Source organism: Saimiri boliviensis, chromosome 8 (genome assembly GCF_048565385.1).
Source record: "Saimiri boliviensis isolate mSaiBol1 chromosome 8, mSaiBol1.pri, whole genome shotgun sequence".
NCBI lineage: Eukaryota > Metazoa > Chordata > Mammalia > Primates > Cebidae > Saimiri > Saimiri boliviensis.
In genome coordinates, this window is record NC_133456.1 from 30,350,917 (window position 1) to 30,363,934 (window position 13,018).

General features: G+C 41.0%; 1 protein-coding gene across 1 annotated transcript in view; it reads right to left on the reverse strand.

The window, feature by feature from the left end:
- Window positions 1–6,455: 6,455 nt before the first annotated feature.
- The window catches only part of LOC141585356 (DNA polymerase theta-like), a 29,548-nt gene continuing 22,985 nt past the window's right edge, over window positions 6,456–13,018 (reverse strand). The window contains 1 exon segment of the mRNA XM_074404286.1: window positions 6,456–6,604. Coding sequence (XP_074260387.1) covers window positions 6,456–6,604 — 149 coding nt within the window.

Consider the following 13,018-nt stretch of genomic DNA (forward strand, 5'->3'; position numbering starts at 1 on the left):
GAGTTTTTGCTTTCCCCTCTTATTTATATCAATGTAGACTAGTGGGTACTTATTAAGTTACTGTTATGACTTTTAATGCTTTTTCCTTTTTCTTATCATTTTTTTGTAGAGACAGGGTCTTAACTATGTTGCCCAGGCTGGTCTGGAACTCCTGGCCTCAAGCAATCCTCCCACCTTGGCCTCCCAAAGTGCTGGGATTATAGGAATGAGCCACCAGAATGAGCCATCAAGCCACCTGGTCTTGATGCTCAAATTATACCTGATTTTCCTGTGTAGGCTTTAAGCTAGCTGCTGTGTCCTTTTGACACGTCCTTATTATTCTTTGAATACTTTATTTTCTGACACAAAAATGTTCTAGCCTTGAAACTAGTCATTTCTTATTTTTTTTAATTGTATTTGGGCTCTGGGGTACATGTGCACATCCTGCATCCTGCAGTATTGTTGCATAGGTACATACATGCCAGGGTGGTTTACTGTCTCCATCCATCCCTCTCTGTCACCCCCACTCCCCGCCACCGCCGCTGCCACCTACATCAGGTATTTCTCCCCATGTTATCTCTCCCCATCCTCGACCCCCACCCCCGCTGTTCGCCCCTCTCCTCCCCTCCACCTAGCCCTGTGAGTGTTGTTCCCTTCCCTGTACCTACGTGTTCTCATTGTTCATCACCCGACTATGAGTGAAAACATGCCATGTTTGGTTTTCTGTTGTTGTGTCAATTTGCCGAGAATGATGGTTTTTGTCCAGTCTATCATCAATGGGCATTTGGGTTGGCTCCCGGTCTTTGCTATCGTAAACAGTGCCGCAGTGAACATATGTCTGCATGTGCGTTTATGATAGAACGATTTATAATCCTTTGGGTATATACCCAGTAATCGGATTTATGGGTCAAATGGAATTTCTATTTCTAGATCCTTGAGGAATTACCACACTGTCTGTCTTCCACAATGGTTGAACTACTTTCCACTCCCACCATCAGTGTAAAAGTGTTCCTTTTTCTTCACATCCTCTCCAGCATCTGTTGTCTCCAGATATTTTAATTATTGCCATTCTAACTGACTTGAGATGGTATCTCAATGTGGTTTTGATTTGCATTTCTGTAATGACCCATGAGCATTTTTTCATGTTTATTAGCCACATATTTTTCTTCTTTTGAAAAGTGTCTGTTCATATCCTTTGCGTACTTTTGAATGGGTTTGTTTCTTATAAATCTGCTTTAGTTCTTTGTAGATTCTGGATATTAGCCCTTTGTCTGATGGGTAGATTTCGAACATTTTTTCCCATTCTGTTGGTTGCAGGTTTACTCTAGTGATTCTTTCTTTTGCTGTGCAGAAGCTTTTAAGTTTAATTAGGTCACATTTGTCTATTTTGGCTTTTGTTGTCATTGCCCTTGGCGTTTTACTCATGAAGTCCCTGCCTGTGCCTATGTCCTGAAAGATTTTGCCTAGGTTTTCTTCTAGGGTTTTTATGGTGTTAGGTCTTATGTTTAAATCTTTAATCCATCTGGAGTTAATTTTTGTGTAAGGAAGGGGTCCGAAACTAGACATTTTTTCAGAGACCTCCAGGTCCTTTTAGTAGAGAACAGTAATTAGAAATAAATACCCAGGTAGTAGCTCTGCTCATTGCTCCAGGGGGTAAGAGGCTTGCTCTCTGTCCTCTAGGTGAGCAGATTTAAGAAATATATATATATTACACAGGCACACACACACACCTTTATATCACATATGTATGTAAATTATATAATGATACCCATATATATTTGTATACGTTATATATACACACTTCGCATTTATGTAAAAATTTACACTGATAGTTTCAATTCTAATATAATACTACAGGGTTTATTCTAGCTTTCCCTTTTAATTTTTCCTTTCTTTGTTCTCCATCAGTGAGAAACCTGGCTCCCATAGTCTCAATATGCTTATTAATTGCTCAATGCCCTGTATGTAGCCAACCTCCTGACCCCACTGGGCTGCCCTGCTCCAATGCCAACATCACATACCATCACTGACCATTGAAGAGTTGACCCTGCCACTTCACTCCAGGGCTGTCTCCTCCCCTTACTCCACTGCAGTCTTTGTATGGAGCTGCCATCACCAGCCTTTGTGAGTATGGCTGACTTTTGCAGTGAATGAATGAAAGGAAAGACAGAAGAAAGGAAGGGAGGAGAGGAAAAGGAAGTAGGGAACAGAGGAAGAGAGGGAGTGAGGAAGGAAGGGAAGGAAGAAGAAAGGAAGTCAAATCAGTATTTTGTAATTCAAAGATAATAAGGTAAATGTATATTTATAATCAAGTTTTTTAGCCTTGAGCTTGTTTGCTGTTTTTTCAATTTTTATATGGAATCAAAATTAGAAGAAAAATTATGGTGCGAGGGAAATTTTCCTGAGATTAAATTAGACAGGATTTAGAAGAATAAAGTCAGTTGTTTAAAGCCAGAGTCTAGATAAATATGAGAAAAGTGCCTGAAGAGGAATTAACTATGCTGATGAAAGCCAGAGGTGCAGGAGACAACACTCTCCAGAGAACTGTTGGAGGTTTTGAGTTAATGAATGTTTATCGTAACTCTTAGGAGATGGAATAAGCCCATAGTAGCTTCATTTTTCTTTCTGGCTGAAGACAAAGCTGGAGCTGAAAAGAAGTGAGGAAGTAAGGTCTGAATGTTGAGTTTGTGGGTACATCTTATCCACCTTGATTTCTTATGCTGCATTATTACCAAATTATTTTTACTTGTACTTCATTGAAAGTGGACTTTAACAACATCAAAAGTTGTCTTTAAAGTCTTTCAATAAAAAGTAACACATTTCCTCAATTTGATGGAGATTTTGAATGGCTACTGGGTTAATAAATTCTAGTGAAATGTATGAGTTTTGGGAAGTTGTATTTGATAGATTTGCTATACATCCTCTCCCATCCCCACCATGCCTTTTAAAAACAATTACACTTTGCAAAACCATATTTCATAGTGTTATAAATGGGTCTTACCTCTGTCCATATGTAATCTTGGCAAAAATTATTAGTGCATGACATAAGAGAGCATCTATGTACAAACTTATACAATTTTTTTCTGTGATCCCAGCTACTTTGGGAGGCTGAAGTAGGAGAATTGCTTGAACTGGGACCAGGGAGGCAGCGGTTGCAGTGAGCTGAGATCATGTCACTGCACTTCAGCCCAGGCTACAGAGCAAGACTCTGTCTCAAAAAAAGAAGAGGAGGAGAAGAAGAGACACATTAAAAAATGAATGAAAACAGTCATCTATGAAAGGTGGGTGGAAAGACATGCAAGGGATGGATATAGGAGTCAGACTTCTCTGACTATTCCTGTTGATATAGTTCTGACTTTTGAATCACAGAAATGCTTTATATATTCAAAATATAAGATAATACATGCAAAACACAGAATGTTTTGTCTAACCTAAAACCTAAGTGTATTTTAATTGCCAATGAGCTAGGGGTCAAGGCCTTTTGAGCATTGAGTCTGTTGACTGGAATTTACCATGGTTTTCTTAGTTAAACCATAACCACAATACATTGTCTAAGAAATCCAGTTTGTTTTGTAATGTGAAGTTAGAAAGTAAAGATAATCATTGGCTGGGTGTGATGGCTCACACCTGTAATCCCAGCACTTTGGGAGGCCAAGGCAGGTGGATCACTTAAAGTCAGGACTTTGAGACCAGCCTGGCCAACATGGTAAAACCCCATCTCTACTAAAAATATAAAAATTAGCTAGGTGTGGTGGCATGCACCTATAGTCCTACCTACTTGGGAGGCTGAGGCACAAGAATCACTTGAACCTGGGAGGCAGAGGTTGCAATGAGACAAGATTTTGCTACTTGCACTCCAGCATGGGTGACAGAATGAGACTCTACTCAAAAAAAAAAAAAATCACAAAATAAATTTTGAGCAGTATGCTTTTGTTTTCTTCCCTGTCTAGATTCTTGTAACTTTTTCTCAAAGCTTTCGGTTATCTCACTCATTTTTGTCTTTTTTGAGACGGAGTTTCGCCCTTGTTACCCAGGCTGGAGTGCAATGGCGCGATCTCGGCTCACCGCAACCTCCGCCTCCTGGGCTCAGGCAATTCTCCTGCCTCAGCCTCCTGAGTAGCTGGGATTACAGGCACGTGCCACCATGCCCAGCTAATTTTTTGCACTTTTAGTAGAGACGGGGTTTCACCATGTTGACCAGGATGGTCTTGATCTGTCGACCTCATGATCCACCCGCCTCGGCCTCCCAAAGTGCTGGGATTACAGGCTTGAGCCACCGCGCCCGGCCATTTTTGTTTGTTTTTAAGACAGGGGGTCTCTTGCTGTCACCATGGCTGAAGTATGGTGGTGTGATCATAGCTCACTATAACCCAGAACTCTTGGGCTGATGTGATTCTCTTGCCTATGCCTCTCTGAGTAGCTGGGACTACTGACATGCACCACCACACACAACGAATTTTTAATTTTTTGGCGTAGAGACAGATTCTTATTTTGTTGCCCAGGCTGTTCTCAAACTCCTGGCCTCAGGTGATCCTTCTGCCTCAGCCTAATTTTCTCAGAAGCAAACTGGCATGAACAAGTTTGAGAACACAACTAACTCTTGAAGGGCATCCAACTTGAATGGTGAGAGAAGTAAACAAGACCACTAACCACAAGCATTCAGCATACGAACAGTGCTAAGAGTCTACATGTTTTAGAGAGGGGACAGGAATAGTTAGGGAATTTGGCAAATGACTTACATAATGTTTATGGGAGAATTTACTATAATAGATAATGTTGATTATCAGCCCTGAGGTGAGTATTGTTATCTCCATTTTACAAATGAGAAAATGGAATCTTAAGAGAGGTTAAGTACTTAATCGAGGTTGTACAATTACTAAGAGATGAGGCTGAAAGCTGAACTAAGGCAGTCTGACCCTAGAGCCCACAATCAGCCGCTGTATAATAAATGAGACTTATTTTTAAGGCCATGATAGATGACTGGTGAGACCTGCTTTGACATTCCTCCCAGCCGCATTCTTGGGCACAGACCTTTGAGCCTATTATCACCCACGTATTATACGTGTTTGTAAGAAAAGAAAATTGACACTGTCTAGACATTTCCCCTATGCTTACTACTGTTTTTTTTTACTGAAACACATTTCCTGATAAGCCCCCTTCATTCTAATGAGAATTTCAATTGTACTCACCTCCCTCTATCCCTTGCTTATCAAAATGCATGCATCTGCTCTTAATTGACAAAATTAATGATTTCTGATCAGGTTCTTGCCAAAGAATATGACCTCAAACACTATCCAATTTTTATCAAAATCTCTTATACAAAATAGTATGCATAGAGCATTCTAGGCTAATGTAAACAAACTTTTAAAATTACTTATTGCATTTATTATAGAGATTTTTACCAACGTTAAGTTGCAAAGTATCCTTATAGGACTAAATTTCTCTTACGCAGGGAAATGCAATGTTTTTCCTAAACTTGTTTTTTTTTTTTTTTAATCTTACGAATATTAAGACTAATCAAGCTTCCCTTTTTCTTTTAGTTGCTAGAAAACCCAGAATCAAAGAGGACACCAGCATTGGACTTGAATTAATGGCATGCATGTTTGTGTCCCAACCTTTGCTTAAGTTTTATATCATGATCTTATCTTTAATTTTCTGATATCCCATTCTCCTTTGCTGTTCTTTTATATATATATATATATAAATTTTAAACCAACTCAAATCTTTTTAAAAGGAAGTTGGAGGAAATAAATTAAAGGTAACTGGAACATTTAGATTGTTATTTTAAAACAATTCTCTTCTTTACTTCTCTATTCCCACCAGTACTAACCTAGTCAAAGAAAACAGATAAGATGTTTTGTTAGGGTATCTTTGATGTTAGGATTCTGTATCTATTTTTTCTCCCTATTTTCACAAACATAACCGTTAAGTCAACAGAACTTACCAGGTAGACAATATGAAGATCATTCTCTAAAACAAAGCCCTTCATTGCTCTTTGCAGGTCAGCAAAAATATCTAAAGTATCAGCTGGAGAAAGTGAAGAAGAAAGAGTAGCCGAACCAAGATGTGTTGGATGATACACCTTTCCTGGTTTAGGGTTAAGGTGAAGAAAGAGAGGAACATTCAAAATAAAACAAAATACTATCTTTCTGTATTCCAAAGCTAACCCTTTCGGCGGATAAATTTTACAAACAATACCTTATCCAATGCAAGAAAATGTATGAGCAGGCTCTATAATGTCTGAAGTTGCTAAATACAATACTGATTTACTAAAAATGAGTTGATACACTGCTCAAAAAATCAATGTCCTGTTATACTACATGAAAAGACAATTTCCATTTACTGAGCAGTCATATACTCACCAAAGATGAAAAAGTGAGTAAATGGCAACTGAGAAGTCACACTTACCTTCTGTTCCATCACTGGCTTCTGTAATCTGGATGAATTCATTTTCCAGCAGCCACATGACACAGGCTTCAATTGCTCCAACCTGAACAGACTCGATTTCTCTGAATTTCTTGCTTCCCTTCCATCATACTTATACAGTATGCATAAGTACATACAGCATATATACAGTCAGCGTAAGTATGTATATCTTGTGATGTACTTGCCACTCCACCATTATCTGAAAGAAAATATTTGAGAATTTCTGTAACTTTTTACTAAAACATGCAGCCCTCTAGATATAAAAAAACGGAAAGCGATTCCATTCTCATTTTTTAAAATTTTCTTAGAATGGGCCAGGCATGGTGGCTCACGTCTGTAATCCCAGCCATTTGGGAGACCGAGGCAGGCAGATCACAAGGAGTTCAAGACAAGTTTGGCCAACATGGTGAAACCCCGTTACTGCTAAAAACACAAAAATTAGCCAGGCGTGGTGGCGTGCACGTGTAATCCCAGTACTCAGGAGGCTGAGGCAGGAGAATCGCTTGAACCTCGGAGGTGGAGATTGTGGTGAGCCAAGATCATGCCACTGCACTCCAGCCTGGGGGCAACAGAGTGAGATTCCATCTCAAAAAAAAGTTCTTAGAATCTTAATGTAGAGATTTTTTTTTTTTTTTGAGACAGAGTTTCACTCTTGTTACCCAGGCTGGAGTACAATGGCGCGATCTCGGCTCACCACAACCTCCGCCTCCTGGGTTCAGGCAATTCTCCTGCCTCAGCCTCCTGAGTAGCTGGGATTACAGGCACGTGCCACAATGCCCAGCTAATTTTTTGTATTTTTAGTAGAAATGGGGTTTCACCCTGTTGACCAGGATGGTCTGGATCTCTTGACTTTGTGATCTACCTGCCTCGGCCTCCCAAAGTGCTGGGATTACAGGCTTAAGCCACCGCACCCAGCCAATGTAGAGATTATTTATTAACTCTTCCATCACCACTCACTGTTGAATACCTAATGACAACAGAAAAGTTCTCCTTAAAGTAGATAAAATATTTTATTATAAAGAAAAATAAATGAATCATTAAATCCATCTAAAACTTTAGGTGACAGAGCAAGACTCCATCTCAAAAATAAAAATAAAAATAAAAAAGTAAAACAAAGCACCAGGCACAGTGGCTTACACCAGTAATCCTAGCACTTTGAGAGACCAAGGCAGGGAGATCACCTAAGGTCAGGAGTTCAAGACCAGCCTGGCCAACATGGTAAAACCCTGTCTCTACTAAAAGTACAAAATTTAGCAGGGGATGGTAGTGTGCACCTGTAATCCCAGCTACTTGGGAGGCTGAGGCAGGAAAATTGCTTGAACCTGGGAGGAGCAGGTTGCAGTAAGCCGAGATCATGCCATTGCACTCCAGCCTGGGCAACAGAGTGAGACTCTTCTCAAAAAAAAACCCAAACAACAACAACAAAAAACCCCACTAATCCCCCTGTAATCCCAGCACTGCCAGAGGCTTAAGGCGGGTGGATCACCTGAGATAAGGAGTTCAAGACCAGCCAGACCAACATGGTGAAACCCTATCTCTACTAAAAATACAAAATAAGGAGGCTGAGGCAGGAGAATTGCTTGAACCCAGGAGGCGGAGGTTGCAGTGAGCCAAGATCGCGCCATTGCACTCCAGACTGGGTAACAAGAGCACAACTCCATCTTAAACAAACAAACAAACAAACAAAACAAAATAAGCCAGGTATAGTGGCACATGCCTGTAATCCCAGCTACTTGGGAGCCAAAGCAGGAAAATCACTTGAACTCGGGAGGCAGAGGCTGCAGTGAGCTGAGATTGTGCCATGCGCTCCACCTGGGCAGCAAGAGCGAAACTCCATGTCAAAAAAACAAAGAAATAACAACCAACCACCCCCCACCCAACCCAAAACTTGGGAATAAGTCCCAAACTTCTGCATGGACTACAAAACCAAATAAAAATTTCAAGATATATAAGAGAAACTATCTCACTTTGACTGCATCACCCCTTGCACTCCCCAAGTCAGCATAGTACCACACAGAAAGGAATCCCCAGGACTCCCAGCTTCCACAGTGGAAAAAGAGAATCATAGAGGCAAACACATAGCTTCCCTAGCATTCCAAGAGGCTTCCCAAGAAGCCAGCTCCAGTCTCACCACACAGAGAACACCCTGGGTAACAGCACAGCTAGATCGTCTCATACCAGGCAGAAGCAAAGCAAGGAGGCAGAGCTCACGGCCACCAGCATGCCGACCTTGGTGGTAGCTCTGTGTACCTGCCAGCGGTGGTGCCCAATCAGAGATACCAGCCAACAGTATAGCCCACCACAAAGCCGAGCTGATCACTTCCAGAAGTGGTAGGAAATTCCACCTGGTTTGAATCTTTAGGTAGCCAGCCTACAGGAACAGCATCAAAGCTCATGAAGACCCTGCCCAGGAAGGGAACTGGCCATCACAGTGCATTTTAGAAAGAAGCAGGGGAAGTTACCCCAAACCTGGGATTTTAAACAGTGCTCCGCTCAGCCTCAAGGACCTGTCCCAGGTGGAAGATGCCTATCATAGTGTATTTTTGCAGATTGCAGAGACTAGTTCTGCCACAGATGGAATAGCCCTCGGTTCAGTCTCAAAGCCCACTCTAAGGTCCTACCTAGGCAGGGAGGCAAACCTCAGATGTGCATTTATTATTTTATTTTTAGAGGTGGGATCTCTGTCACTCACACTGGACTGTGGTGGCATGATCATAACTCAGTGAAGCCTCAAACTCCTGGGCTCAAGCGATCCTCCCATCTCAGCCTCCCAAGTCTCTGGGATTACAGGCACGAGCCACCATGCTCAATCATGCATTTCCCCTGAGCATAGCAGCTGTTCCACTGGTCCAGAACAGCAACTCCACCTAACCTCGCGGCCCAGCCTGCAACACTGTCCAAGTGCAGATCTCACACAGGGATACCACCTGGCCAAGGAATACACCCTGGGGCCCAGCCCAAAGGTGACTGCAGTGCCCAACCAGCAGCTCTGCCTGATTGCAGGGCTCAGCTAGTGGGTTTACCTGAAAGCAGGGCCCAGGCAGCAGTCCCACCCAAACTCCGAGCAAAGGCAACAGCCCAACTATCTACAGAATCCAAATGCAAGCTTTGCCTGCTCAAAGCTGCTACCAGTTGGCTTATTCAGAATTAAAGGCTAGACAAGTGAAGTTCTATCCCTGCCAAAGAACACCTATACAAGCCAAAGAGGTGGCTGTCCTCTCAAATGTGCAGATACCAACACAGGAACACAGATCACAAAGAACCAGGAAACCAAGATACCTTCGAAAGAAACTAACAAAGCTCCAACAATGAACCCTAAAGAAATGAAGATCTGTGAAATGAGAAAGAATCCAGAATAATTATTCTCTTTAAAAAGTCCAATGAACTACAAGGATATATGGATAAAAAATTAAAATTTGGAAAACAATACACAAAATAAGTTCGACAAAAAAAAAAATAGAAACAAAAACGAGAAATCCTAGAGATGAAGAATACAATGACTGAAGTGAAAAAGGCAATCAAAGCTTTAGCGGAGGCTTAATCAAGCAGAAGAAAGAGACACTAGGGAGCTGGAAGACAGGGATGGTCAAAGAGTACAGTGTTTCAGTTAGGAAGAATCAATGCTAAGTATTTAGGGGTGATATGTTAACTGACTTAATTCCATCATTCTGCATTGTATACATACAGCATCACTCTTTACCTCATAAATATATACAATCATAATTTGTCAATATCCAATTTAAAAAATATCACATGACTGTAACTCCTGGCTCTTGCAATGGTTACAAAACAGCCCAGCTTAACAACACACACACACACACACACACACACACACATATAAGTTACCTAGAAAATGAATCAACTAGCATTAGCAGCAAGATAACAAGCCACTGTGGGCTGCTTAAAGGTCTTCCAGGCTTTGATTCTTCAACAAAACAAACTAACCTTTTTCTGAATGGGCAAGGTTTACGAAATGTCCAAATGAACGTCAGTATATACATACAGGTTCCTGCAACCACCTGACTGGGAGGTCTCATCCACATCACAATAGGGAGTTGAAATTATTTAGAATCAAACAATTTATTACTGACTGCTGAACTTGCAAATTGCTATTCTGGCACAATGTACCATCATCCTACACTGGAAGCTTCTATGTAGTCTATGGGAAGACTGAAGTGTTATCTAAATAAAACACCGTGTGTTGTCCAGGAAATATTAATATCACTTATAAAGTGCACAGAATTTACAATGATGCTACACAATACAAAAAGCATGACCAAGTATTTAAATCTCCACAGTCACTATAAAACACTACATTCCTACATTCCTCACTAGCTTGAAGTTATGAGCAAGTCATATGGCATCCTGAAGTACAATGATATGCAAGGTCAAAAGCTTGGAAGTCTTCAAGACCTTAGAAATGAACTAATTACAATTTATTTTAGTTCTGCTTGAATGTTGTGATTTAAGACTTGATAATTAGCCCAGGGCACTGACTTTCCAATTGTTCCTTCCCATAATAAACACAAGCTAAGAACATAGCAAAGCAAATGAGATCTGATCTGATCTTATTTCTCCTTATCTGCTACATTAACTAAAAGACCCTCTGTCCCTGAGAGAATATCTGAGTAAAATGAACTTATACTCCATTCCCCAGAGTGTGAGTCCACTGAGAATTGGGGATGGGAAGAGGTAGGCAAATAGGAATGGGAAGGAAGAGTCTCACTCTCTTCCCCAACCCTTTTTTTTTTTTTTGAGATAGAGTTTCGCTCTTGTTACCCAGGCTGGAGTGCAATGGCACCAGTCAAATTCCAAGCAGACACTGTCCTTTAGCAATGCTGCCAGAATTAAATTCAAACTCACTTATCTATGGTATCTACTCCTTTCCTGCCAGCACGACCAACCATCTGCTTATAAGTAAGAATATCTAGAGGTCAACCACCGAAAATAGGAGTTCGAATAATCACACGATGTGCAGGTAAACTCATCCCGGAAGAAAGAGTAGAAGTTGCTGCCAAGACCCAAATGAGACCTTGATGAAAGGCTCCTTCAATGATATGCCGCTCCTCACAAGACCTAAAAAAAGGTTTTTATGTATTTACAGATATATAATGAAAACATTCTACTTGATTATTCATAAATGGATTTGAGAGTCTGCTTCAAGCCTCTGAAGATTTTTGAAACTATTGTTATGACTGTTGACAAAGGTGTCATCACAGTCTACCTCTTTAAGAGTGTAATCTGGCCGGGTGCGGTGGCTCATGCCTGTAATCCCAGCACTTTGGGAGGCTGAGGTGGGTGAATCACGAGGTCAAGAGATCGAGACCATCCTGGTCAACATGGTGAAACCCCGTCTCTACTAAAAATACAAAAAATTAGCTGGGCATGGGGGCGCGTGCCTGTAATCCCAGCTACTCAGGAGGCTGAGGCAGGAGAATTGCCTGAACCCAGGAGGCGGAGGTTGCGGTGGGCCAAGATTGCGCCATTGTACTCCAGCCTGGGTAACAAGCGAAACTGCTTCTCAAAAAAAAAAAAAAAAAAAAAAGAGTATAATCTGGCCAAGTGTGGTGGCTCATGCCTGTAATCCCAGCACTTTGGAACGCTGAGCCAGGTGGATCACTTGAGGTCAGAAGTTCAAGGCCAGCCTGGCCAACATGGTGAAAACCCTTCTCTACTAAAAATATAAAAAATTAGCTGGGCACGGTGGTGGGTGCCTGTAATCCCAGCAAATCGGGAGACTAAGGCAGGATAATCACTTGAACCTGGGAAGTGGAGGTTACAGTGAGCTGAGATCACACCACTGTACTCCAGCCTGGGCAATAGAGTGAGACTCAGTCTAAAACAACAATAACAAAAGAGTATAATCTGTTGCCCCTAGTATATCTCTATCTTATTTTATAGACCAGGGGTCTACAAACTTTTCCTGTTCCTATGGAACAGCAGATCTGTTGCAAATATTCGACCCTGCCACTGTGACATGAAAGCAGCAACAGAACAAATGGGCATGAATGTGTTCCAATAAAACTTTATTTACAAAAACATATGGTATGCTAGACTTGACCAGCAGACTACAAATTGCCAACTGCTGTTCTAGACAATGAACTCCTTGTGGGTAGGGATATGCCTTATTCATTGATGTATCTTCAGTGATTATGCATCACAGTGATCAGATACACTTCTGACATACATATGTGATGAATAAAAACGAGTAAACGAAAAACAGTGTGCAGAATATATACTTACCTGGTTCATTTTCAATTTTATTTAAAAATTAAAAGGGCTAGGGTTCTAGTTTTAAAATTAAGTGGTGGGTACACAGTTCACTTTTTTAGTATGCATCATAAGTTATATACAATGTAAATTTCATGTGTGTGTACAAATAGTAGTTTCCCCCATCTGTGGTTTTTGCCTTCCACAGTTTCAGCTGCCCAAAGTCAAATATATAAAGAGGAAAATTCCAGAAATAAGCAACTCATAAGTTTTAAATTGCATGCTGTACCACCCAGGACATGAATTATCCCTTTTTCAGTGTATCCATGCTGTATACACTACCTGTACTATACAATGTGACTATATAGGAAAGAACGTAGTATATAGAGGGTTTGATACTATC